The 27795-nt window shown below is 56.8% G+C and overlaps 1 protein-coding gene across 1 annotated transcript; it reads right to left on the bottom strand.

The window, feature by feature from the left end:
• Nucleotides 1–365: 365 nt before the first annotated feature.
• Nucleotides 366–26232, bottom strand: LOC138846498 (USP6 N-terminal-like protein). The gene is made up of 5 exons (XM_070062507.1): nt 15664–26232; nt 14939–15033; nt 14503–14568; nt 13791–13890; nt 366–13416 (listed from the first exon to the last, which is right to left on the bottom strand). The coding sequence occupies exons 1-5, from the start codon at nt 15734–15736 to the stop codon at nt 13214–13216; spliced, it is 537 nt and encodes a 178-aa protein (XP_069918608.1). The 5' UTR covers nt 15737–26232; the 3' UTR covers nt 366–13213.
• Between the last annotated feature and the right edge of the window lie 1563 nt (nt 26233–27795).

Genomic DNA, 27795 nt, shown 5'->3' with positions numbered 1-27795 from the left:
GGTGATAGGATCCCTTTATTTCACCACTGCTCTTTTTACAGCTGTTTTTAAGCAGTTAGAATTTAACAGAGACATCAAGAGAACATAATAGATTACTTTAACTCATTGCTTTAACAGAGGATCAGATTTTGATTTTATGTTAAAGAAAATAACCAAAGATTTTTTTTTATAACATTTTGTGACTTTTTCACACCTTCTGTAACTTGCTCAAACTTTTCTCTTCTCCCCCCCCTTTTTTATTCCAGTATAAACCAGCCATTAAGATAAACAATTTTTATAAATTATATTTTTTTTATTTAAAAGTATTTTTTTTAACTTTTTTTATTAAGAACACGCTTTTATGTTTGTGACCTTTTACATCAAAATGATGGTATCTGGGACTGTAGCAGTCAATGGGAGAGTAATTTTGTTTAATTTCCTGTAATCCACAGTCATTTTTCAGGTTTCATCTGATTTTTTAACATGTCAAATTAGATAATTCCTTTTAGTGATTATGGGAATTATCACTCCAGCACTAAGATAATTTTTTTATTGTTTTAAATTTTTTTTTTTATGTCCACCTGGAATTTTGTATTGTTTACACTGAATAACCTTAGTTGGCCCTGGCAGCAGTACAGGAGCTTGATATAATTTTTTTACCACTACCTAGCAGTTTGACTCTAAAGGGCAGTATTTTTTTTTAATTTATATTTATTCTGTACTTATTTTTTTTAATTGCTTACACATGTATCAGTATGCAGATAACAAAATCCATTTTCACCTCCCCAAAGCCTATAGTTCATCCCCCTTTTCCACCGGCACTGATAGCAAAACCTCAATAACTTGTGGAGGCTGTGCACTCCGTAACTTGCCATCCCAATTTTCACTCGATTCTGAGCAGAGAGCCCATTCCTTTACCAAAGAGGCGAACTGAAGGTCTTTTCAGCCAGGAACATCACAGGTTACGCATGCAACTTCAGTTTTTTTTTTAAAGAAAGGCATTGCTTTGCATACTTGCAGATCCTGCCAACTACGCCAATTTGTGACAGTAAATTACTTTTTAGCTGTCTGCTGTGCACAGACTTAGTTACTTTTAATCTGCAAGAAATACGCTGCAAGCCTTGTAGTGCACACTAAAATTATTTAGAGGAAAGATGGTAAAGGAGCATAGATTAACAGAATGTTGCAATAAACATGGCTCCATTGCTTTAATGGTACTATGGCAAGATGGTCCACTGATCCCTGTAGGGAGGGCCTGAGGCTGGCCCCGCTTCCAGTTTCCTGAACTCTGTTTTTTAATGAATTACCTTCTTTATCAGTTTTGGAGTGACATTTATTGGCCCAATGCCTTCCCCTTTAGCACTGGAAGCAAATCCCAGGAAGAGCCTTATTTTGATTTTTGACTTCTGGACAATTTTTGTACATGTCCCTGTTGCCCACATTTATAGCACCCTCATTTATCAGGCATAGCCCTCCTTGATGATTTTTGTAATGACATACCAAGCAGAGTGTCAGGTCCTGAATGTCCTGTTATTAATATATTTTGTTAATTTTTCATTAAAGGGACTGTCACAGAACACCTCAATCACAGTAGCCAATTGATCATGTAATCATTACGGGCACATTTAACATTCAGCTTGACTGCGTGTTCCCCCAGGATGAAACAGCAGCAACAGAGGCTTGCTCCGGCTCCCCCCTAAAGCCTCCAAGGACAAGGGTGGCTCATTGCCAAGATTTTAGGCAAGCAGTGCGTCCCATCTCGGGTCTTGGCCAGAGAGCCGAGACATGAAGCATGCCCACCTGTTTATCAGAAAACATTCCTTTATCCTCCTCCCCGGGAACTGGCCAGGCTCCCAAGGAGCAGGAGAAGGTCATTCGGCAGCAAAGTTTCTTGGTTACCAGAGCCAAATCTAGGTACAAGCCTCTCCATCCCAAAAATTTGTCCTTACATTTGGCCCTAGGGTTGCATTGAGAGGTAGACATAATTAACACATCATAAGAATACAATACACATTTTTTATACAAGTATACATCTATCAATCAAACACAACAATAAAAACAGATGGGGGAGACAGTAAGAGATAAAGGACAACAAAAACAGTGACACACAGAACACAAATCACAAGCCGCGCAGCAACAGACCGAGACAAAACCAAAACCAGAATTTCAGAAGGGAGCGGCCGTTTGGCCAGGCTCTCCCTTTGAAGAAGGGAAACGCTCTCTTTCCCTCCTTCCCAGACCACCACTGGAGCGTCCTCCAGGGTTGGACCAGGGGCCTCGCGACACGTCTGTCTCCCCTTTGGTCCAGTCAGCACTGAGCCTGTACAGGCACCCCAGGACGGATTCCACGTCGTCCTGGCAGACAAGGACAAACAGTACAAACCACAGTTACAATAATACACAAGTAAGCAAACTTACCTCCGTCTGGCCGATGGAGTGTGGGAGTCTGGGGTCCCCCAAATCCCGGACGAGCCCCCAACTGTAGGACCCCAAAAGCGGTGTCCTCTTGTGACGACCCCAGAAACACAGACTCCAGACCAGACGATGCAATAGAACAGGAGGTAATTTTATTTCATTTGTACAAATGGGCCCTCTACTGCTGCAAGCAGCAAGCAAGCGAGAGGAGCCCCGAGCAGCTATCTCACACAGCTTTTAAAGGGCAAAACCACAAAATTAACATATTATAGGCTGGTGTAAGTTCATTGGATAATTTTCAGTAGCGGGCCTTGTATGGCAGTCTAAAAGTGGTAATGTTGGTGGAAAAGTACTAGGTCAAAGGGATACATTAGGGGAGGGGGTTTCTAGGAGAGAGGAATAGGTTGCTATGTGCCTTGCAGCTTTCTTTGTTAACCTTGAGCAAGCATAGGGAAGGGGCTTATCTACAAGGCAGGTGTTCTGTGTATCTATGGTTAGTAGCTGACTGCTTTCTCTGTGAACCGGTTTACTCCCCATTTCCCAAGGCTGTCTCTGGAACGGTTTGTCTCAGGAGCCCCATTTTTTTATGGTGGCTCTTGGCTCCTTTCAGTACCTGTAACCTTCTCCCCCCTGCCCCAACTCTGATGCTAATGGGCAGATTTTTTGTTTGTTTTTTAAAAGACCTTGCACCATTGTTTTGGACATTTGGTGCAGCAGTTAAGACACAGCTTGGTATGCTGGTAGCCCATATCAGAGTGCCTGGATTTGAGTCCTGGCTCCACTTTGAATTCCAGCTTCCTGCTCGCCTACACCATGGGAGGGAGTAAGTGATAGCCCAAATATTTGGATCCCTGTCACCCACACAGGAGACCCAAATTGAGTTTGGGGCTCCTGGCTTCAGCCTGGCCCAGCCCTGGCTGTTGCAGACATTTGGGGAATGGATCAATGGCCAGGAGATCTCTGTCTCTCTGCCTTTCAAATAAACAAATGTAAATAAAAATTTTAAACTTTACCACATAAAAAGGTAGAAAGAGAACAAGGTTGTGAGAAAAAGGAAGACAGAGTATGGTGCTGCCATATCATCCCCATTGGGTGTCTGGGCCACTTTGGAGCAGAGTAGCTGGGGTTCAGGCTCTGTGGTCTGTAGGAACCCCCAGAAGAGCCCAGGGAAGAGTTGGCCACGGTAAGTGGAAAAAGAAAGCAATGACTGATTACGATGACTTTGCATTTTGGGTCTGGACTTGCCACTCCTTTCCTGATGCGAAGACACCTAAAGCTTAAGAAACACACTGGGGGCAGGCCCTTGGTGCAGTGGTTAAGCCGCTGCAGCCACGTCCTATATTAGAATACCTGAGTCCAGGTTCCAGCTCCTCCTCCAATCCCAGCTTCCTGCTGATGCCCACCTAGGAGACAGCAGATGATGGCTCGAGTGGCTGGGCCCTGGCCGCTACATGGGAAACCTGAATTGAGCTCCCCGCTCCTGGTCCAGCCCTAGCTATTGCAGACTTTAGAGTAGTCAACAAGCAGATGGAAGATCTCTATATGTCTGTCTCTGTCTCTCTGCCTTTCAAACAAAACATGAAATGTTTAAAAAATTTAATAAAAATTTAAAAAATGAGGATTCTTTCAGTCATCTACTCACTAGAAATGAAGAACAGTTCAAGAGGTATGATCTATTGATTGTGGATCAAACTCTTGAACTCATGTAGCATACTGGATATGTTTGTAAATAAACTCATGAGATAAATGCTTTAAAAATTTTTCTCAATTCATTTTTGTAAGATAGTTAAATTTCGGCTCTAAAATGTGACAAAGATAACACAAACATTGTAACTTCCCTTAATATTGCAGGTGGTGAAATTCCAAATAAAATGCTGCCAAGTAAAACCCAAGACAAATTAAAAAAAAAAAAAAAAGAAGTTGAGCCATGGCCAATAAGGCAGTAAGGCTTCCTCAGGAATGCAGGAAGGTTTAATAGTGCCCAATCACAAATATTGCCAGTTAAACAGCTCTGCAAGCAACCAAAAGAAGTTACTGGAGCTGCCACGAACATGCTGGCTCTTCCAGGGATCATGGGATGAACAGAAGATATTGGAAAATTGTTTTAAAGATTGATTGATTGATTTGAAAGGCAGAAGGAGAGACAGAGAGAGAAAGAGAGAGAGAGATCTTCTATTCGCTTGTTCACTCCCCAAATGGTCTGGCTGGGCCAGGCAGAAGCCAGGAACCAAGAACTTCTTCCAGGTCTCCCACGTGAGTGCAGGGACCCAAGCATTTGGCCATCTTCCACTGCTTCCCCAGGCACATTAGCAGGGATCTGGCTCGGAAGTGGAGCAGCTGAGACTCAGGGCCGTATGGGAGAGATGCCAGCGTTGCAGGAGGCGGCTTTACCTGTTAGGCCACGATGCTGGCCCTGCTCATAGGAACTGAAAGGCTCTGCCGTGGTGGGAATGGTCTTTTGAATCTTCAGGGGGCCCGGGTGGAAAGAGTTCTGTTCTCTCCAGTGAGTTACTCCTTCAGTAAAGCCCATGATAATGAGACGGTTGACACCGGCAGTGATTACAGTTGAAGCTGGAACTCTGCACTGCCTAGTAAATTCAGCATACACTTAACTGTTTATAAAACACTGCCATTGACTTCTGTAAACAAGAGATCATAATAATTCACTCAAATTGGCCAGCTCCGCAGCTCACTAGGCTAATCCTCTGCCTGCGGCGCCGGCACACCGGGGCCGGCCTCTACCAGCTACTCTTGCACTGAAAAGCACTTGAACAGATATTTCTCTATTATCTCAGGTATTTACTCTGTCCTCTCATGTTTTTTCCTATTCTTTCTAGCACTACCCCTATATGTGAGAATATAGTCTGGAATAATTGAACAAAAACCACGTTATTTTTATCTTTAAAAGGTTGTTTTTAACAAAATAGGTTAAATTTTAATGTTTAACATTTGCAATGTCTTTTTTAAAAAAGATTTATTTATGGCTGGCGCCGCGGCTCACTAGGCTAATCCTCCACCTTGCGGCGCCGGCACACCGGGTTCTAGTCCCGGTCGGGGTGCCGGATTCTTTCCCGGTTGCCCCTCTTCCAGGCCAGCTCTCTGCTGTGGCCAGGGAGTGCAGTGGAGGATGGCCCAGGTGCTTGGGCCCTGCACCCCATGGGAGACCAGGAAAAGCACCTGGTTCCTGGCTCCTGCCATCCAATCAGTGCGGTGCGCTGGCCGCAGCGCGCCAGCCGTGGCGACCATTGGAGGGTGAACCAACGGCAAAGGAAGACCTTTCTCTCTGTCTCTCTCTCTCACTGTCCACTCTGCCTGTCAAAAAAAAAATAATAATTTAAAAAAGGATTTATTTATTTATTTGAAAGTCGGAGTTACACAGAGAAGAAGCAGAGGCAGGAAGAGAGAGAGGTCTTCCATCCGCTGGTTCACTCCCCAGTTGGCCGCAACAGCCAGAGCTGTGCCGATCTGAAGCCAGGAGCCAAGAGCTTCTTACTAGTCTCCCATGCGGGTGCAGGGGCCCAAGGGCTTGGACCATCTTCTGCTTTCCCAGGCCACAGCAGAGGTGCTGGTTCCAGTCCCGGCTGCTCCACTTCCAATCCAGCTCTCTGCATGTTTCCATGTGGGAAACCCGGAGGAAGCTCCTATCTCCTGGCTTTGGATTGGAATAGCTCCATCTGTTGCGGCCAGTTGGGGAGTAAACCAGCAGATGGAAGACTTCTCGCTCTTTCTCTCTCTCTCTCTCCTTATCTTTCTATATAACTCTTTCAAATAAATAAATAAATCTTTAAAAGAGAGAGAGAGAGAGAGAGAGAGCTGGATTGGAACCAGTGCCCATATGGGAGGCCGGCACTGCAGGCAGCGGGTTTACTCAATATGCCACAGTGCCAGCCCCTACAGTGTCTTTATCTAGAGTAATTATCCAGGCCGGCACCGAGGCTCACTAGGCTAATCCTCTGCCTGCGGCGCCGGCACACCGGTTTCTAGTCCTGGTCAGGGCACCGGATTCTATCCCGGTTGCCCCTCTTCCAGGCCAGCTCTCTGCTGTGGCCCGGGAGTGCAGTGGAGGATGGCCCAGGTGCTTGGGCCCTGCACCCCATGGGAGACCAGGAGAAGCACCTGGCTCCTGCCTTCAGATCAGCGCAGTGCACCAGCCGCAGCAGCCACTGGGGGGTGAACGAACAGCAAAGGAAGACCTTTCTCTCTCTCTCTCTCTCTGTCCACTCTGCCTGTCAAAGAAAAAAAAATAGAGTAATTACCCAGACTTACTTCCTATAATTAATTGACTTTGACACTTATCATCAGGACTTCTACCATGCACTGCTGATTCAAAATTCTTGAATCTGATTAATTTTTAGAAGTCTATAGTATTTCTTTACTGTTGGTTATTTTGTCTATAGTATTTTGAGCAGGACAATCTTCAGAGCCCATGATCAAGAAAATTCTTTCTGTGACTGTCACATATTTTTTTTTGTTTTGCTTTTTACATATTTATTTATTTATTTGAAAGGCGTAGTTACAGAGAGGCAGAGAGAGAAAGAGACAGAGAGAGAGAGAGAGAGGTCTCTTCCAACCACTGATTCACTCCCTAGATGGCTGCAACAGGCAGAGCTGAGCCAATCTGAAGCAAGGAACCAGGAGCTTCTTCTGTGCCTTCCACACGGGTGCAGGGGCCCAAGGACTTGGGCCATCTTCTACTGCTTTCCCAGGCCATAGCAGAGAGCTAGATCATAAGAGGAGCAGCTGGGTAGAACCGGTGCCCATATGGGACACCAGTGCCTCAGGCCAGGGTGTTAACCATGGGCCACTGCGCCGGCCCCAATAATTCCTTTTTAAACACAGGAAGCTGGGGCCGGTGCTGTGGCTGTGGTATAGTGAGATAAAGCCTCCACCTGCAGTGCTGGCATCCCATATGGGAGCCAGCTTGAGTCCCGGCTGCTCCACTTCCCATCCAGCTCTCTGCTATGGCCTGGGAAGGCAGTAGAAGATGGCCCAAGTCCTTGGAGCCAACACACTGTGCTCCTGCATCAGAGGCTGGGGGAGCTCTCTGGAGGGTCTAGGCAGAGCAGCACCGCCCCTGGCTGACCCCACACGCGGGCCTGTAGAGCTGCAGCCCTCGGGGGCCGGAAGGGCTCAGGACAGCTCAGTCTGGGGAGATGTCTCTCTCCCGCTTCCGCTTGCCGGTGCTGATGGAGGCACGGGGCACTTCAAACCACCCAGGGAGCCCTGAGAACTCTGACATAATGAGTTCATGAGGACTTCTCCCACTCAGCAGGCCCCATCTAAACACAGGTGAGGTTCAGTTCCTGATGCATACTTTCAATTTTGATCCTTCAAGGCTCAAGTTCAGAAAAAAAACTCCATTGCTGTGCTTATGTCAGTTTGCAGGTCATACTTCTGCTTGTTATGTGAGTTTCCCAAGGCAACGAAAAGGTCGATCATCTTATCTCCTGCAACATGGCTGCCATCAGACACCTAGAACAAGCCCCTATTCTACACCAAAAACTTCATATGGCAGAAAGCAACACAAAATCACTTTTCCCGGAGCTAACAATGAGCCAATGCAAACACCTAGTGCACTCTTGCAAGAATTGTGCCCCCTCGCCCCGTCAGGCCCACTGCTACAAGCAGGAGTCAACCCGCGAGGACTTGCTCCTTAGAAGCTCTGGCAAGTGGACGTCACCCACATTAACTCCTTTGGTCAACTTATGTTTGTCCATGTGGTGGGAGATACGTATTCAAAGGCTGTATTTGCAGCAGCCCAATCCGGAGAAAAGGCTAGAAATGTGATAAAGGCGGTTAAGTCAGCCCTGCTGGTCCTCGGTGTCCCCTGGACAATAAAGCCTGATAATGGGCCAGCATATACACCACAGGAATTTAATTCCTTCCTGAGGTCCTGGAACATACAGTCTGCCACAGGTATCCCATACAAGCCACAGGGGCAGGCAATCATTGAAAGAACTCATAGGACGATTAAAGATCTCTTACAAGGACAGAAAAACAACCGTATGCCCCCAGACCCACAGCTTGCTTTGACTGAGGTCCTTTTCACTATCAAGTTTCTTCCTTTTGATTCCAAGGGGTCAGCCCAGTTTATAAACACTGGGGATCCTTTCCATCCCAGACCCCGGCCCCTATGGTTAGGTAGAAATACCCCTGACAGGAGAATGGAAGGGGCCACACCCTCTCTAACCAAAGGTCGAGGATATGCTTGTGTCTTTCCAGAGAATGCGGCACAGCCCATTTGGGTACCAGCCAGAAACATCAAGCCTGCAACTGACAGCCAACCAGAACCAGCTGAACAAGACTGAGAGTCAGCCTTGTTAGCAGACGCACCTGCCCTATCATCCTACCCTGGGAAACTGCCCATAGACACATCCAGTAATGCTTCATACCCCACTAGCTCTAGTCAGCCACTCAAATGGCCCACAGCCTGTGTGTGGTCACACAATTCCTGGTTACCATTCTTCCTCATTCCTACCCCATCTGAGCAAGCACACCAGTGGTCTCCTGTGTTGAGCACTGTTTAGTCAACGACAGGTAAGATCCCCTGGGGGACAACCTAAGACAGGCACAGCCGCGTACAGAGACCACATGGACACAGGGTCAACAATGGTATGGCCAAAAATCATGCCTCCCATTGCTCAAAAATAAATGAAAGGGGGAAATGTGGTGGAATGAGAAGGCCATGTCAAGATGGCCGCTGGCAAGCGAGCGTCAGTTATTCAGGAATGGCTTTGAATCCCACCTGGCAGTGGAGCCTGCCTGGCAACAGGCTGTGATTGGATGGCTTCCAATACTGCCTGACAACAGGCTGTGATTGGTTAGGGTATAAACCACCCCATGACCGGATTGGCTGTCTTGGCTATATAAGCTGTTGTACTAACTGAAATAAACGAGTCTGCGGGCTGCTTGCCTCAAGCCCACTTTCACCGACTCCCGGCGTCTGTGTGGTGACTCCATGCCTCTAGCCGCCACCAGGCTCCTCCTCTCAGAAACAACTCCACTGCAATATTGTTGAGAAATCAACTGCAACAGTGCACATGTGGAAGAAGCTGGACTCAGGGGCCGAGGCAGGGGATGGACCCCGGGTGGTCCAGGAGGGGATGCACGTGCCCAGTGGTGTCTTCCCCACGTTGCCTGCCCTGGGGTTGTCATCAGGGACAGGGCCCAGTCCTCCTCCAGCCCCATCTCACTCGGGCTCCTGCTGGGGGATGCTGTCTGCCATGAGACCCTCACTAGAAGCTGATGCCGTGCCACGCTCTCGGGCTGGTCAAGCCACAGGCAAAGTGAACTTCTTTCATTTTCTAAGCAACGCGGCTTCAGGTATTTTGCTATTGCCACACAGAGTGGCCAGGACTCCCCTCCAACTTCAGCGAAACGCCCTCCAATGTCCCTGAAGGGTTTCTGAGAAAGCCTCTTCCCGAAGCATCAGGGGTTCCCCATTCCGGATTTTAGTTGAGGTCTCCCTAAACCAGCTCTGGCTTCCTGTGCCCCCTAAACCCCCAGGTCTGAGTCCTCTGTTAGGGGTGGCTGGGGGTACAGGCAGAGGCCAGCTCAGCAGCACTGCTCATGGCACCTGGGAGTCCGGCAGGACTTCGAGTCCCTCAGGTCAACCTTTAGAGACATCGCGGGGCCTCATCTGTGTCCTGGGAGACAGGAGCCGGGCAGGAGCTGGGAAATGCTGAGTCTGCGAATTCACCGCCAGTCCTTACAGGGCTCTGGAGCCGCCCCTGCGTTTCAGGTGAGCCATGGCCCGCGTCCCTGGCTGAGAGCTGTGGCTACACGGCCACAGAGATCACCTCTGACAGTGGTGCTTGTGGGAGAGCAAGGTGACCTGCGTGCTAGGGCCCTTCCCGCCCACAGCACATGAGCTCAGCACACAGACCAGGCCCCTCCTGCGCGCTGCGGCAGCCCTTCCTGGAGAACCTCTCTGAGTCCCAGGGCCAAGGGCTCTGCTCCCGTGGTGTTCACACACAGGCACAGCCGAGAGCAAGTCCCTCTCACCTGCACCGAGAATCCATGCGATTCTATCAAATGTGCCTCCTGCCTACGCTACCAACACCTGGTCAGTTGGGCAGTAGACGTACTCTGGCCACTGGTCGCCTCCCAGCCCACAGTGCACATCCTCTCCCACGTGGGAGAGCCATGTGGGGTCAAGCCAGGGATGCTGCAGCCACGGCCGCCCAGGTCTAGGGGAGAGCACAGAGGTGACACAGGCCCTCCAACCACAGCTGTTCCTATTGTGCTGATCTGTCCCAGAGGTCACGGGCACTCACGGCTGCTGCTATCCCACCCTGGCCCAGTCCCCACAGGGCACAGCTGAATCTCAGGCATTGTCTGCAGGGTCCTGAGTGGGTCTCTGCCTGGGGCTGGGGGCTGTGGAACCACCCATCTCCCCAGGAACACGGGGAAGCTTGCTGTCGCTGGGCGCCGGGGTCACAAACTGGAGCAAACTCCTTTCCATGGAACAATTTAATACAGGCTCAGCACCACCTGAGGGTGGCGGTGGGGGAGGGGGCGGGGAGGAGAGTACAGTGGCTCCTGGCACTGCTGTTGTCTTCCAGTGTCAGGGTGTCCTGGCCCCAGGAAGAGCCTGGGCAGTGGGGGCTCAACCAAGTGCATAGGATGCCGTGAAGACACACGGAAGGCTGCTGCCCAGCCTGGGCAGGACAGATGGTGGACTCGGCCTCTCTTCTAGGAGGCACCCATCATCCAGGTGCCCCGTTGAATAAGAGGTAAGGAGGCCTCTGGCCAGGGAGGGCACGTGGGCCTGGTCTCCCATCCCAGGGCTGGCTCTGGCCGGCTCCAGCCCGTGACTCTCCCCAGAGTGCGTGGGGCTGCCATGCCAGTAGTGGGGAGTCTTCAGCCGTGGCCCCCAGGCAGGGACAGCCTGCATGGGCCCTGGTTCCGGGGACTCTGAGGCCCGTGGAGGAGCCCACATCCACAGGCCCTCCCGGCTGCCAGCGTCGGAGGAGTCGTCCTCCCTGTGCTCTGGCCCGCTCAGGTTAGGGAGACTGGCGCACTGGCACAGGCCTCCCCACCTCGAGCACTTTGGAGACTCCGTGGGGCTGGCAGAACCTGGAGACTCTGCGGTCCCCACAGGGGAGCCCAGGCCAAGGGGCTCTGGGCTGCCTTCCCAGCTCTCCTCCTCCTCCATGCCTTCCCTCTCGGCGATGCGGAGGCCAAAGCTTTCTGGAGGACGGATCATCACTGCACGGGTAGCGGGACCCCTGGTCTGCTCCCACACTGCCACTGTGTCCTGAATGGTGATTTTGGCCTTCGGAGCAGTGGGGGCAGGAACGTGCATCTGGGGGACGCGTGCCTGCCCCAGGGGCCTGCTGCACTGTTCGATGGCCTTGGCTGGAAGAAGAAGAGACGCGGTTTGCTTCTCCACAGCCCCCGTCTGGCCTGCAGGGTGCCTGCCCCGACCTCATCCTGGGGTCCCCATCACCACGTGTGACGCTGAGGACTCTTCCAGGCTGCTGGCCCCAGACGGGAGGGTGTGTGCAGCCCGGGCAAGGGGAGCCCTGGGACACCACCGGCTCCTCCTGCACAGCCCCACAGGGTGGATGGCCCTGAACTCCTTGCCTCACTCTCATCTCTGGGGACCCAGGCACCAACTCAGGACCCCATCACCTACCCCACCTGACCTGCTGCGCCCTAACAGTGCATTGGCTGAATTTCCCGCATCTGAGTCCCTCCTACATGGCTGGAAAGGAACTGAGCCTAAGATGATGGGGTGAGAGCTGGGGCTGTGGGGCAGACATGGAGTCTGGTTCAGGCCCTTGGGGACAGGGAATGCAGTTTCTAAAGAGGTGGCAGGGGTGCCCTGTGTCCTCTGCCCCTGGGCCACTGTCTCTTTCCTGGTGAGACTGGGCTGTCACCGCTACTGTCCCAGGAGCACCCAAGGAGGCAGCATCTGGAGGCACAGTGGGGCCTCCCCAGTGCCTGGACAGCCTGCACCTGGGCCCTCACTTAGAGCCTCTAGAGCTGGGACAAGCCCATCTCTGCTCTGCATGGGGACCCAGGCGCTCAGGTCCATGATGGCAGCAGCAGCAGGGGACGAGCACGGGGACCCCTCCCCACTAGAGCCCAGAAGCCAGCGATGCTCCGGGTCCCGCTGCCTTCTGTTGGCCCGAGGCTAGGGCTGCAGAGCCCACACTCTTGTGTTCTGCAGCAGGGGCCCCCAGCGCCTGCCTCTGTGCCCACCCCTGCTCGCAGGAGTGCACTTGGCCCCCACAACTGGGCTCAGGGCACCTGGGCCTTCCAGGGGTTCTCAGATGGCTGAAGGGGATCCAGTGCCGGCAGGCTTTACATCACTGCACAGGGTCTCCCACAGCCCCACCTCCATCTAGCCCTGCCCACATGCAGGTGGGAGCCCCGCCCACCCCTGTCTTGGAGGGTCCTGTGTGCAGACAGCTGTGGTCATCGGGCCAGGAGCCTGTGTGGGGTCAGGCAGGGCCACTTCTCATCTTGCTGGAGTGGGGGTCCAGCTGTGCTCCAGGCTCCTGGGGGCACTGAGCCAGGGCACCTGCTCCAGACCTGGGCAGGGTAGCTCAAGGCGGGGCCTCCAATCCACTCCAGAGTGGGGGTCAGCCAAGGAGCCAGAGCCACAAATGTCCTGAGGACAGCTCCACGGCCCGGCCCCAGAGTGGTGGGGGGAGAGCCGGCACCCACAGGAGGATTCTGGGAAGCTGCCCGAGGCCCCGCCAGGCCATGCTGACAGAGCTTCAGAAAGCAGAACTTCTGAGTCGGGAGGACAAGGAGGACCAGGAAGAGGTGAGGCCCTGGGCGGGGATGTCAGGGCCTGGCACTCCCACTACTGACTCCCCCAAGGGAGCATGGGACGGGGCCGTGTGCTGGACTCACCTTCGGGAGGCAGGAGGCACTGGAGCTTCCCCAGCTCACGCATGGAGGCCCGCAGCTGCCTGATGACCGCGTCCTCGCTCAGAGACCAGGCCTGCTTCAGGGTCACCTGCAGGAACTCCCGGAGGTGGTCCCGGGGCATCTTCAGCAGGCGCTCTAGACATGGGGGTGGGTGTCAGGCTGGGAGGGGCCCTAGGGATGGCGCAGCCACCATGGCTGCTCCAAGCCCTGTCCCAGCACCAGACATGGGCTGCAGACACCCTTGGACACCCTTGGGTGTCACGCCAACCACTAGAGGGACTGCTCAGGGGCCAATTTCCAGTGCGATGACCCTGGCCACTTCTCCTTGTGGTCTGTGGGGGCCTGGGATTGGGGATGCAACAGGGGGATTCTCAGTGCCCTCCTGAAGGGAACCCAGGCCTCCCAAACCCCCTCATCCCTCCCTCAAGCCCTGCTCACGAGGGACAGGCAGGGGACCCCCAGCTCCTCCATCCCCAGCACCCGGGCCTCTGTGGGCCCTGAGGACTCACTGTTATGGATCTTGAGGGCCGTGTATGCCATGGCCGGGAGCACGTGCTCGCCCTCCAGGATGTATATATCCCATATTCTCAGAGCCAGGGGGAACGGCACCTGGGGACAGAGGCATTGGAGGACCCGCCCATCAGGGCCTCAGCAGGGCCCACAGGGGTGGGTGTGCAGTGTCACTCCCCTAGGACAGAGGGAGACTCCAGGAGGCTGATCACACAAGAAGGCCAGAGCTCCTCCTGGGAGGGGAGGGGAGGCCATGCCTCATGGCCACATCCCTGCCCACTCAGCGAACCAGACCCACAGAGGATGACCATGTCCTGTCCTGGACCCTGGGGGTCTGCACACTTTGGAAGCCACACTGGAGATGCCAGACACCCCAGGGACCTGGGGAGGGGTCAGCCCTTGGGCTGTGCTGCCACCAGCCTCTGCCTCGGGGGGTCTATGGATCTCCTGCCTCTCACTGTAGGGCTCTGGCCTTTGCCAGGCTCTCAGGATGGGTCCTGGTGGAACCTGTCCCCTCCTTGCTGGCTCTGAGGCTCAGCCTCAGCTTGGACCACCCTTAGCAGGGCTGGACAGGGCCTGCCTGGTCTGCACAGCAGGCTCCCTCCTGTGTCTGCTGGGGCTGGGGGAGCTCAGAGTCACAGGCCACCAGCACCAGAGAACCAGGCACTGGGGCAGGAGCTTCCCTGGGCAAGGGGTCCCCGGGGCACTTACCCCATCCAGGAAGCACTGGATGTACCAGTGGGTGGTGGAGTCCTCCAGGCACACACCCTCCTTCTCCTAAGAAGAGGCAGAGGCAGAGGGGGCTCAGGGCCCAGGGCCCAGGGCCCAGGCCTGACTCCCTCTAATCTGAGCCCTGGGGCAGAGCCCCTGGGTGCAGGAAGCCCAGCAGCAGGGGTATCCCCCCTCCCAGCCATGCAGGTTCCTGAAGGGACACAGGTCCCTCCTTCCACTCTGCTCTGGGGACAGCGTCTCCCTTCAATCTACGCCAACTCTGGGGGACCAAGTGCTGGAAAACAAACCAACACCCAAGCTGCCGCGGACCCCAGTAACCAAGGAAAGTTTTTGTGAGGTCATGGCCTCCCCTGGCTCAGGAAGCAGTCCCATGAGCCCAGAGCCCCCAAGAGGAGAAAGGAGATGCTTAACTTACCAGGTGTTTCTCCAGGGAGGGGAGCACGCGATGCACAATGAGCCCCAGGTGTTGCTGGAATCGCTCCAGTTTGGGGGTGTTTGGTTTGTAGAAACCTGAGTAGAATCAGCCACACCCCCACGTGAGAGCCTCCTCCTAGGAAGGCTGGAGAGCCCCAGGCCTGGGGGGGGTGCTTCTGAGCACTGAGGGTCAGGGGAGGCTGGACCAGGGGCAGGTGGGGATGAACGTGGCCAGGGCAGAGGATCTGCTTAGGAGGTGGGTGCAGGTGGGTGACTGTGTGCAGCCCAGGCCTGGCTGCCCCCTGGAGCCCGCTGGGGTGGGTGCAGTCAGACTGGGTGCCTCCTGACCATTCCAAGACTCAGGAGCGAGGAGGGGGTGACCCTACAGGGGATGCTGCCTTCCACAAGTTCCCTGGGTGTGGCTCTGTGCTTGAGAGTTGTGTACAGACGTGTGAGGCAGAAGAGCCAGAATCGACCTGAGTCACTGGACAAGGACAGGACCCCTTGTTCTGAAGGTTCCCACACCCAGGATGGCCATGGCCAAGCTGCAGGGACTTTGGGTGGTGGTAAAAGAAGGGGGCTGCCTCAGTCTGGGAGGCCTCTGCCAGCCCTGGCTTCTAGGGAGCCCCCCCACACACACACTGTGACACTGTCCCGCACATTCAGGAGCCAGTGAGGGCCGTGCACGGACTTGCATGCACTGGGCCCCACACGCCATCCACCTACCGTGCATCGCGTGCTTCCTGCTTTCCATGAGCTGCACCAGGGCCCAGAAAGAGTCCTCCTCGGGCATATACATGAGCAACAGCGCCACCACATGGCTCAGACCCTGGCTGTAGCCCACCTCCTGCAAGATCCCAGAATACCTTTAGGAGACCTCCCCTGGCAAGAATGATATCCTAGGATGGCCCACCTCTCAGGCAGATCAGGGTCACCCACTGAAGGGTCCAGGAAGATTTAGGCACAGGGAGCCCCTGTGCCTGAATCCTGCCACTTGGTGTCAGCTGCCCAAGAATTGGAGCCCAGAGAAGTTCTCCAAGTTCCTGGAGGGAATCCTGCAGGCCCTGAGCTTAGGCAGCACAGGGGGAGAGCTCAAGTATGGACACCTGTTACCCCCAAGATGTCAGCATGGGCCAGGTTGCTGTGGGAATCCAGATCCATGCCCATGGAAGCTTCTGGACCCCTGAGCTCTGCAGGTGAGCCGGTGGCCCTTTCTCACATGAGGAAGAAGTAAGCCAGGAAGTGCTACCAGGACCGGAACAGGAGGAGTGCCTCTGGCATGGGTGCAGGCCTGGGCTTCCTGAGTGCCAGGCCCCCTGGGAACCAGGGCACCAGGCAGGGTTGGCCAGTGGCAGGTCAGGGGGGTGGGGATGTCCAGGCCTTGCTGGGTCACCCATGGAGCCCTGCGCCTGCTCCACTCATGGGAAATTCTGAGTGGGTGGTTGTGGCAGGGGCGCTGTACAGAGTGGGATTCAGGCCCATGGGTCCAACCACAGGGCTGGTGGGTGTAATGGCATCAGTGGGACCCAGAGCAAAGTCGTACACCTGATCTGCCCTGCCTTCATCCCCCGCCCCACTGCGTGGAATGCTAGCCCTGGGAGGGGCTTCCCAACACGGCCAAGCTCCTGGGGTCTGGAGACCAGCCCAGGAGAAGGCTGCCTTTCTCCTCCCAGAACTTGAGGTTGGGTCCAAGAGGCTCAGAGCCTGGCCTCTACCGCTCTTCCTCAGATCTGTGGATGAGCGAGGCCCCCTCAACCCAGGCTGGGATCTCTGTGACCAGGGGTGCCCTGCAGGGACTGCCGGGATAGCACCTGCGCTATGATCCCAGAATACTCACGGGATTGTAGACGGAATAGGCCATCAGTATGTGGAATAAGGCCTGTTGGCTGGAAGAGAGAGGACAGAGGCCGTGTGTCTTGTGCTGCCGAGGCTCTCAGTGCAGCTCTGCCTAACAGAGCCTGACAGCCACACGCAGGGCCCGTGACACTCTGCTCATGCGCAGTGACGTCGTCAGGGCACCTGCGTGTTGTCCACCATGTGGGTGAGCGCCGCCTGCAGGGACACGCACACCTCCCAGGGCGCAGTCACGTGCACTTTCATTTCCCAGGTGGGTGTTCAGGGCACAGGTGAGCGTCCCACTGTGGGAGTGCAGTCCCGTGAGTCCAAGCTGTGCAGAGTGAGCCTCCCATGCACGTTCAGCCTTGTAGGGAGCAGCACCCGGCGTCCTCAGTGGTTTTAGTTCCCCCCTCCCACAGCTGTGCGCTGGTGCCCCTTTGTGGTGTAGGGAATAAGTGTGTGTTCATGCGCTGAGGAGGTGAAGTGTGTGTGCTTTCATGAAGGGTAACCCCGATCCTGTGTTCCCGGGGTACTAGGGGGCTGCCCACTGCTTCCTTGTGACTGAGTTGAAGGGCTCCTTGAATATTCTGGAAACAACACCTTTATTAGTTAGATTGCTACTATTGTCTCCCCTGGTGTTTCTTTTCATTTCAGTCTCTCCACAGTGTCTTGGGAAAGTTTGTGTACTATAGAAAAGGCAAGTTTGTTTTCTGTGCTCAATGAACTGTTTTAGGCTTGCACCCAATCTTCCCTAGGGACCCCATGTGCCCCAGGACCCTTGCTCCTCCCACCCGCGGGTCCTCCCCAGCCCAGAGGCCTCACTTCATTCCGTAACGTTCCCGGAACATGAGGTGGTTTCTGAAAGTCCATGCGATGGCGGAGTCGATGTGATGGAAGTGAGTGGCGCCCAGCCTGGCCAGCTCTTTCATCTCCTGCAGGGCAGGGACAAGGGGGAGGGGCAGCCTCAAGAACTGCACAAGCCCCATTGCCACACAAGGACCTCAAGTCCACGTCAGCTCTTCTGGCTGACATGGAGTTCCCTGCAAGCGCTCATTCCTTTCTGGGTCCCACCTTGAGGGAGGGTCATGGGCTCCCTACTTGCCTCAGTGCCCACGTAACCCTGACGGTCAGCAGCAGACAGGGGCTCTGAAAGGTCCCTGTGCACTCCCCCTGCCTGCCTCAGCTCTCAGCACAGACACGGTCTGCCCCCAGCCAGGCTTCTGAGCCTCCTAGCTGAAATCTCAGGCCCTGCCCTCCAGGAGTCAGCCACAGCCTAACCACTGCCCCATGCTGCCCCCTGCTGGAGGGGCCCATCTCCATCTTGACATTGCAAGCCACCCTTGGCTTGGAGCTGAGCCTGGGCAATGACTGTCTCCAGGCCCAGCTCCCAGGGCCAGCCCCAGACTGCAGACTTGGGGGAGGCAGGGTGGGAAACACAGCTGGGCCCTGCTCCCTGATGGCAGCCAGGGGCCATGAGAGCCAGCTGCAGTTGACAGCCCTCTGCTCACACCAGTCCTCACTCCCTCCTTTCCCAGAAGCATTGAGAGCTGTCTGACCATTGGAGCGGCCTCTCCAGGCAAGGGCAATGCCAGGGGCTGCAAGTCCATGTGAAGGCAGGGCCAGCTGTGGGCAGGCCTAGGTGAGGGCCGGCCAGCTGCGGGCAGGCCATGTTAGCACAGAGCCTGTGGGGCTCCCTACCTCACACCATTGTGATCTCATCCTGGGAGACCCCCGCCCATCAGGGACCAGCAAGTCCTCTCTTCTGGCCGTATGCCAAGCTGCCCAGGTGAGCTCAGCAGAGAGCAGGTTAAAGCCTCTGGCACAAAACACACCTGTCCAGTCCCAGCTGGGTCTGAGGAGACGTGGAGGAGGCACTGACTAGGATCTAGGGAGAGGAAGGCAGGATGGGGAGGAGGCTCCCGAGGGCTCAGTGAGGGACGGTCCTCCACGGAGACTCAGGCTCCTGAGCAGGCCCGAGCAGGCCGGGCCCCCTTGGGCTGAGTGCAGAGCCGTACCGCGTATTTGCCCGGGTTCTGGGCCTTCCTCTTGTCCACCTCCAGCATCACGGCCCACACCTTCCCGCGCACCTGGGCAGGGATGCCTTTGTAGATTCTGCGCTGAAACTACAGGAGAGAGGAGGCTCTGGTGAGTGGTGAACGTGGCCACTCGTGGAGGCAGCGCAGGGTGAGACAGCAGAGGGAGACGCCAGGGGCTCCCTGTGTATTGGCAGAGGGAGGATCTGCCCAGAGGGGGGCCTTATGACCCACAGTGACTGGAGGGCCAAGGGCTCAGGGGCACCGGCTCTGCCGTGTACGGACTGCCCCCTACAGGGCTCCTGGAACCACGCCTGCCCTGCATCCGGGATTGTCTTCAGCAGTGACTTCAGATTTTCTACCAGGACAGTGTCCTGTGTGTATGGGGAAGGTGTGCCCATGACCTGTGTCTCTAGGGACTGGACAGTTGCCCCTGGGCATCTGAGAGGCAGGCGGTGCCTGGCACAGGAATGGGCACTGCTCAAACCCCAATTCAGCTCTCAGTGTTCCCGAGGGGCCCTCATCGCCACGGTACCTTGTCGCTGTCGCGGTATTTACTATGGTTCTTGATCATCTTTATCCACTTCTGGATCCTTCTTACCTCCTGTTTACGCTGGAAAACGAGACAGGATGGCGTGAGCCCAGCTTGGGGCTCTGAGAGGGGCCCTCGGATGCAGCTCAGGAGCTCTGTGGGTGCTCAAATAGAAGGAGCCAGAAAAGGCACAGACCGTGAGCCCCAGATCTTCTGTCTGGGGGAGCATCGGTGGCCTGGCCTCTGACCCGAGCTGCCCCGCCTTCAAGGAAGAGCCCCTGAGCTCCAGCCAGGTCACTCCCAACCATGCCAATGAGTCAGGGCGGCCGACAGCAGACGCCCCTGAGCTGCGGCTCACTTCTGGGACAGGTGAGTGTGGTAAGATGTCAGCAGGTGCCGTGTAAGTACCGCATCGCGGGACCTTATGGCGCTCCCACTCACCACTGCCGAGCCCCACGTGCCCCTCCGCCCAGCTCTGCTTCCAGATGACTGGCCCATGGCCAAGGACTTGTCCTTACCTTTGCCCCCGGGGTGCTGTCTTGGGGCAACTTCTGCTCACTGGAAAGCAAGGGAGGCGGAGAGGTGAGGACAGGACCACAACAGGCACCACGACCTCCCTAGTGGGCCAGGGAAGGACCAGCTTCATCCTCTCAGCCCAGGGGACTGAGATGGGGAGGGAGGGGCTGGTGACCATGAGCACAGGGAGCCTAGGGCCAGGCAGGGGCCCTTGCTGCCAGTGGGGGGCTCCAGGCCTCTCAGAGGTCCACCTTCGTGGGTGTGTGGCAGCCCCCCACAGCGGTTGTGGGGTGGCTGTCCTGAGCAGGGCCAGGCTGCCCAGGGCTGAGGCAGCTATATCCCCACATCAGCTCTGCCCAGGACGTCACCCTGGAACTGACCGAGTCTGGGTGACCTGCCTGAGAGATGCTCAGTGCTGTGAGTGTGCACCTGGGGCTCGAGGCACCTGGGACCCCCACACCCCTCAGGGTCCCCCACTGCCCACCCTCCCCCCGTGCCCTGGCCTCCTGAGGTCATGCGCCCCACCTCACGCCCTCTTCTGTCAGCCCAGACCCTGACCATCTCTCCACCACTCTGCTCCTACTTATTCTCCAGGTTCTGGCACAACATGGAGGCAGAAGCCCTCATCCCCGTGCTAAGGTGGGCTGCTGAGTCATGCCAGAGATGGCCCGAGATGGCTCCATCCCTCCAGGTTACCGGAGCCCACCCTCCAGCAACGGGGCCTCTCTCCCCGACATCTGTGGGAACAGCCTCCACGTCCGACTCCTGCCCCCAAATGCTGACCAGTGCCTGCCTGTGACCACAGCTGAGCTCAAGGTCGGGACCCGGGGACAGGTGTGCCGCCTCATGTTGGGGTTTCTGACCCCAGTCCCGCCCTGGGGTGAGCTGGGGTGCGGAGGACTCACTGCAGGAACCCAAGCCTGTCTGGGACGAGGCAGCCGCCCTCATCGTCCTCTTCTTCGGGCACCAACAGTGCCGCTCCTCGGCATCCCTGCAGCCGAGAGGGACCCGGATGAGAAGTCACTGGGGGACCTGTCCACCTGCCCCCTCCCCCGTGTCCCCAGGGAGGCTGGGTCTGGCTCTCACAGGCACAGTCCTTGAGGCAGGGCCCCACCTCCTCCCCCAGCACCCTGGCCGGTACCTGCTCATATTGTCTGATGAGCGCTGCTCGCTCCTGGGCCCTCCGGGACCTCAGGGCATTCATATCCAATCTGTAAGACACACACGCACATGAGAGCCAGCACCGGGGAGCCCACAGGAATGCTGCCCTGAGGGCTGTCCCCCTGGTCAGAGGGGGGACAGCCACACAGCCAGGCAGGCGGGCACCTGGTGTCTGGGTCCCTGGAGGATGACTTGTGCAGAGCACAGGGACTAGGGACGGTTGGGGAAGGACAGCCCCCACCTTGCCTCCCCTGCCCTTGGAAAGGAAGCTCCTCCCCCAGGCTGGCATCCATGTGTCCTCCAGGGAGCCCAAGTCTACGGGGCTCCCTGGCCTGCTACCAGCTCCCGCATCTCTGGGGCTCTCAGAGCCGGCCTCCCTGCCCACCTGATACCAGCTGACCCGACACCTAGTCTTGAACCCATGTCCAGACAGGGACTCACACCCAGGCCCATTCAACACTGGTGACCAGCAGAGCAGGAAGAATGAGAAAACTGTATACACGCTCTGCACACAGGGGCAGCACTCAGAGCTCCACCACATCACTCATGGAATCCAGTGTGGGAGACCAGGGCCACCCCCTGGCAGGACCTTCCCCACACCACAGCTCATGCAGAGAGCAAGTCCCACTCACCTCCATCGCGAATCCATGTGATTCTCTGAAATGCGCCTGCTGCCTACACTACCAACTGGTCAGTTGGGCAGTAGACGCACTACTGGCCTCTGGTCGCCTCCCAGCCCAGAGTGCGCATCTCAGTGACTGTGACATCACAGAAGCCTGCCAGCCAATCCCTAGTGGCTCTGCTGTGGCAGGGCTCAGGGTCCTCAGGCCTGGCTTCATTAAAGGTCACCAGAAGTGGGGCCTGTGTTCTCCCCAGGGCCCAGGTGAAGAGGGCAGGGCTCTGGCAGAACTGCCCCGGAACCAGGGGTGCCAGGGCCCTCTGCCACCTGCCGTAACGGTCTCAAGTCCCAGGCAACCGGCACCTCCCGCCAATCCTTTCTGCCTCTGCTATTGTATTACAGCCCAACTGTGAAGGCCTCTTTCTTTGAACACAAGGTCGCATAGGGAGCCCCACATAGACCTGTCCCCACACTCGGGGCTGCCCCTGCCATGACCTGAACTGAGACTCCCAGGGTGCAGCCTCCTGTCCTACCACAGGCCCCACCCCAGCACTGCCACCCTCTGCTGCCCCTCCTGCTCTGTTCCAGCCCTTCTTCCCTGGAGTTGTAGGAGGTGGACACAGGGGTCCTCTGGGATGGAGGCAGGGGAGCGTCCCGCTGAGCACCTCAAGCCAGCGTGGCCCAGCCTGTCCAGAGCGGGAACCAGGGCCCTGTCCTGGACACGGGCCAGGGCTTCAGGCACAGAGCACTGAGAACTCCTGGGCACCATCACCTGAGCCGCATGCTGGTAACACCGGGCTGCTGCTGACCATAAGGACAGGGACAGCACCCTTCAGGCTGCAGGCAGGAGTAGCCACAGGCCCGCGGCTCCCCGGGGTGCTGATCGCAAGGTTGCTCCCCCTGGGAAAGTGGCTCAGCCCTCCCCCAGCACCTCCTTGGTCCTGGGCCCCACACTGCCCCTAAGCTGCCACCTTATGGCCACAGTCGGTTCTTTTCCCTTCAAGGGCACACTGCTCTGCCTCTCTGCCCACTTCCCTTGCCCTGGCATGGAGACCACAGGGTGCAGGGCCCTGGTCACCCACACACCTGCTGGCCTCCTCTGCGGAGTGTGAATGAGTGCACCGCTGTGTCGTGTCCAGCGATGCTGTCCAGCAACACTTGGGTTTTAACTGATTCTTATATTCCCCCCCCCCAACTCAGCTTCTCAGCTTTAAATTGCATTGTAAACTCTTTGGAAGACTCACAAAGTGCTTTAAAATAACACAGCGAGTGCTGAATGGGGACCACTCAGCTTCAGCAGTCAGATGTTCCTAATTGGGTGGAAGACGCCCATTCGTTTTCCTTTCTCTGCCTGAGTTCAAACTCCAGATGCCTAGGCTTAGTGCTCTCCACATTGCATTTTCCTTCACTGGGGGGGAGGTTTTTTCCCCAGAGTCCATGTGCAGGGAGCATGGGTGCATGGGCCCCAAACCAGCTCCTGCATGGACGGGCGCTGGCCTCCTGGGGTGGCTTAGGGTACACAGGGGTGAGTTCCTATTGTTGTTGCTACAAATGTTTCCTTATCATCAAGGTGTTGTTACATATGTTTAATTCGTGGATCTTGGGGTGTGGTTGCTTCCATCCACTGTTCCCCTCAGCATAGGCCTGCAGTGGCCAGTGGCTGAGGCCTTAAAATAAATAAATCTTTAAACAATAAAAATTAAAGTTCAAAATAAAAGCAAGTTCCTCTACTTCTCTCCCTCTTTCTCTCTACATCTTTGACTCTACCCGCCACTCCCTGCACCCCCATAGGATGTTGGCCACCATGTTGGATGCAGCACGAAGGCCCTCCAGAGCCGTGAGCCAATCAGCTCGTGTGGCTTGGACATCGCCCCAGTCTGTGGGATTCTGTCACAGCAGCAGAGAGCGGACCGAGACACCTGGTGTCGCCTGTGTCCTCACTGCACATAGATTTGCATCTGTCAGACGGAGTGTGGTGGGACACAGCCCCAGGGTCCCACAGGTGGGGTAATGAGGGGGTCTCTGCTCCCCAAGCCCTCCCATCCCCTGGGCTCCCTTTCACTCCTGCAGAGGCAGGGGTCCCCCATTGCTCCTCTGTGGAGGGAGCTCAGTGAGCACAAAGAGCAGGTCTCCCCTGGGGTAAGTGCTTTAGACAGAGTTTGTGGCACCAAGAGGGCTGTGGGACCTTTAAGAGGTGGGCAGAGTAGGAGGTTGCTAGGTGAGATGGGGTGGGGCCCTGGGAAGGCATGAGTGCTGGGCTCCCAGAATCAGGGCTGGGCCAGCCAAAGGCAGGAAATGCATCTGGGTCTCCCTCCCTCCTGGGTGATGGAACCCCAGTACTTGGACCACCACCTGCAGGTGCCACCTGAACCCCCGAGTGTGCATTAGCGGGGAGCTGGAATGGCAGCCAAGGAGCTGGGAGTAGAACCAGGCCCTCTGACTGGGGATGTGGGCGCCCCAATCCGGGACTTCACCGCTGCCTGGAGCGCCCACCCTGACCTCTTCTCTCTGTGAAGCCAGCCCAGGTACAAGTGTGGGAGAAACAGGAAAAGAATCAGCCCACCCTGCCCCCCTCCAGCAAGCCACCGGTGACAGGAGCGGCTGCTATCTGGGCCTCCCAGCAGCTCCTTGGTCACCAGGATGACACAGATGTTCCTCCCGAGACAGCCCTGTGCCGAGTGCCCTCAGTGAGTTGTGACAGAGCAGGGGGCAGGTAGCAGATCCAGGCCCAGAGGGCACAGACAGGAATGTGGGGGGCCTGAGACAGGCGGCAGCATCATGACCACAGGGCTGAGCCACCGCAGACACCCAGACCCTGGGCCCACTGTGCGGGAGACCCCATGCGGGGTGTGTTTGCGGGGTCACAGCTGCGTCCACAGTTGGGGGTTGGCACTGGGACCAGCTGAGGCACGAGAGAGGATTTCTGGATCATGGCCAGGGGCGTTCATGCCCCCTGACCTTTAGGTCCTTCTGTCTGGTCAGGGACCCCTTCCCACCCCTTATGTCCCTTGGGCCTGGAGGTGGGAGGTCTCATATCCATCTATAGGTGGGCACCACTGCTACCGTGCATGGCCTCACACTGAGCAGCCGAGCAGGTCTCCCTGCAGAGGGCGGGGCAGCAGAGTGGCTGCGGCTGTGCAGTTGGGCACGCGCCCCGGCTCTGAGCCGCAGTGTGCTCACGGTGACGCTGGGACTCTCCCTGCCGCTCTGAAGGAGGCTAGCTGGCTATGCCTGGTCAGTGACGCGTGTGTCCTGCGGATCTCGGCCATGGCGACGGAGACCACACACACCCCCGCCCCGCCCCACACTGCACCCCTGCAGGAACAACACGGACAGCCCTGGATCCAGCCACCACTGGCAGTCACGGCAGCCGGCCCCGCTGCACCGCCCGCCTCCCACACCCTTGCCCGGTGTCTGGTCCAGCACTGAGCAGACTCTGTGCAATGTGGGCTTTTATTGTTGCCTCCTCCTTTGAGAGGCCGCCAGTGCGCGGGGCTGCACCTGCTGAGAACGTAGGCCCAGGGTGGCCCTGGGTCTTCTGGCTGGGAGGGCTCCCTTAACAAAGAGGATCTGAGAAGATTTTACTCTGCAAAGAGAAGTTGGGACACCTGGTGAGGCCGGGGACCATAGACACCTGCAGGGCGCAGGCACAGGGCACTTCCTGGGGAGGAGCTGCAGCCTGGCACTGGATCTGGGCAGCTGAAGTCAGATCCTCTCCTACACCCTGGGTGCCTGAGAAGCTCTCCTAAAAATCCTTCCATTGATGAGGAATGAGGGGGAGGTTCTCTGTGGGGGGTGCAGGCGAGGCTGGGACAGGCAGGGGCTACACAGAAGGCCTGGCAAGGTGGCAGTGGCACCGGGGGCCTCCAGGAATGCACAGACCCCAGTCCGCTGGCCCCTTCTGTCTCTGGCACACTTGCAGCCTAGCAGTGCCCATCCCTGCCTGTGCTCCACCTGCAGTCAGGGTTTGGTCTGCTTTTTCCCCAGCTGTCGCCAGGCCCGGGAGGACAGGAAGGGCTGTTGGAGGTCTAATTCCAGGCTCCGGAGCCCCAGATGGCCGTTTGGGGTCCAGGGAGAAGGAAACATGAGGTCTGGGGGTGGAGGAGGGCACCTGAGGGGTCAGGGTGAGTTAGTGAGATTTGAAGGCAGACAGCACCCAGTGGTCACCGCTTGGAGAAGATTCGACTCGGGCGCTGGAGAGGCTGTGGGCAGGGAGGCCAGAGCTGAGATTTTACAGAGGCAGGGCTGCCGTGGGGACAGCGGCCCTGGAGGGTCTTGGGCCTGCCTGGGGGAGCTGAACAGCCATGGAGCCCAGGGCTCCGGGTCCACACAGTCTCCCTCCCTGTACTTGCCCGCACCGTGGGGGGGGGTGCGGCCCCCAACTCTGCGTCCTCATCTGGAGGTTCTTCCCACAGAGTCCCAGGCTGGGCTGTGGTGGGCACGAGCAGTGCCCCTCCCCAGGGCCCCGGAAGGAGCCGGTGTTGGGCCAGGCCCAGCTGGACTCACCACGGCACTGATCGCGTGCCCCTTCTCCTCTGCTGTCAGTTTCCCATCTCCCACTGCTTCAGCGCCAGGGCGTTTTGCAGCACTAGCGGGTCACTTTGGTAATTTTGCACATAGGAAATATACTCATCGGAGGGTCCTGACAGAAATTCATAAACAGCTGTCTGCACAGCCGGCAGATGTCACAATCTGAAGAGAAATGGAAGGCATGGGTCACGGCAGGTGCGTCCCTTCACCCGCCCTGGGAGCCAGCACTGCCCTGGAAAGCTGGCCCCTGCCCCCAGAGCACCCCCAGCCCAGGCGTCCGTGGCTGGCACCCACTGGCAAGAGAGAACAGGAGCCAGGCAGCGCCGAGCAGCACCAGGCAAGCAGCAGGCTTCATGGTGCAGGGACAGCCGCTGCCATCGCGGGGCCCTTTATACCTGCTCCGTGTCCCCAGTGGGGCAGGAGGGGCCTGTCCTCCCGGGAGTGGGGGGCTCCACGCCCAACCCAGGCCACAGCTTGCATGACCTGCAGTTGCAGAGGGCGCACGTGTGTGTGTGTTGATAGTGGCCAAGTCCAGCCCTGGATTAACACAGGGCTTAGCTCCTTCTCCCTCTCTCTTCCCAGGGACCTGACCATGGGCCCATGCCTGGGTGCAGGGAAGGCGCAGAACCAGTGGAAACCCTGCCTGGGCAAGGGGAGAAAGCACCACACAGGGCCTCTGGAGCCCTGGGCCAGCTCAGCCTGTCGCACCTTGGCTGGGACCCTGACGACTGGCTGCTGTGACTATGGGAACTGCAGGAGACCCAGTGCCAGTGTGGCGGGCAGGCCGGAGTACAGCTCCTCTGCTTCTCTCTTGCACTCACGGCCCTGAAGGCTAGGGGACACGGGGTAGACCAGTTGTCTCTAAAGACCTACTTGGCATTTGACCACATTCTGCTCTTTGGGGCTCGAGGGCCCTGGCTGGGCTGGGAGAGACACCCAGGTCCTTGTCTTCCCATGGGGAGAACAGAACCAGGACACACAGAGAAGTGCAGCCTTGTCAAAAGGCAGGGGTCGTGCACGACTTCTCCATCTCTTCCCGCACCTGCGCTCCCCGAAAGACGCCCCAGGGGAGCCCAGCTCCCTTCTGTCCCTGGCTTCCCCGCACACACCCTCTCCCACCCTGCTGCCTCTGCCACCTCCTGCCCAGTCTCCCTCCCTCCATGGCCTCCTTCCATTTTTTTTTTTTTAGATTTATTTGAAAGCCACAGTTACAGAGAAGCATTGACAGAGTCAGAGAGCAAGAGGTCTTCCACCCGCTGGTTCACTCCCCAGATGGCCACAACAGCCGGAGCTGCGTCGATCCGAAGCCAGGAGCTTCTTCAGGGTCTCCCATGTGGGTGCAGGGGCCCAAGGACCTGGGCCATCTTCTACTGCTCTCCCAGGCCATAGCAGAGAGCTAGATCAGAAGAGGAATGCCTGGGACTGGAACCACCACCCATATGGTGAGGGAAGTCTTGCAGCTGCAAGTTCACCTCCCCCACACAGGGGAGCACAGCTGGGGCTGGCCGGAAGCTGGCCAGGAAGCAGCAGTGGGACAGGACTCTAGGCGTTCTGACCTGTGATGCCCACATCCTAAGCAGCAGTGGAACCCGCTGTGCCCCAGCACCTGCCCCGCACGTGAGTTCTTGCTG

The sequence above is a fragment of the Oryctolagus cuniculus genome, chromosome 18 (genome assembly GCF_964237555.1).
Source record: "Oryctolagus cuniculus chromosome 18, mOryCun1.1, whole genome shotgun sequence".
Classification (NCBI taxonomy): domain Eukaryota; kingdom Metazoa; phylum Chordata; class Mammalia; order Lagomorpha; family Leporidae; genus Oryctolagus; species Oryctolagus cuniculus.
This window is presented reverse-complemented; position numbering and strand designations above follow the sequence as displayed.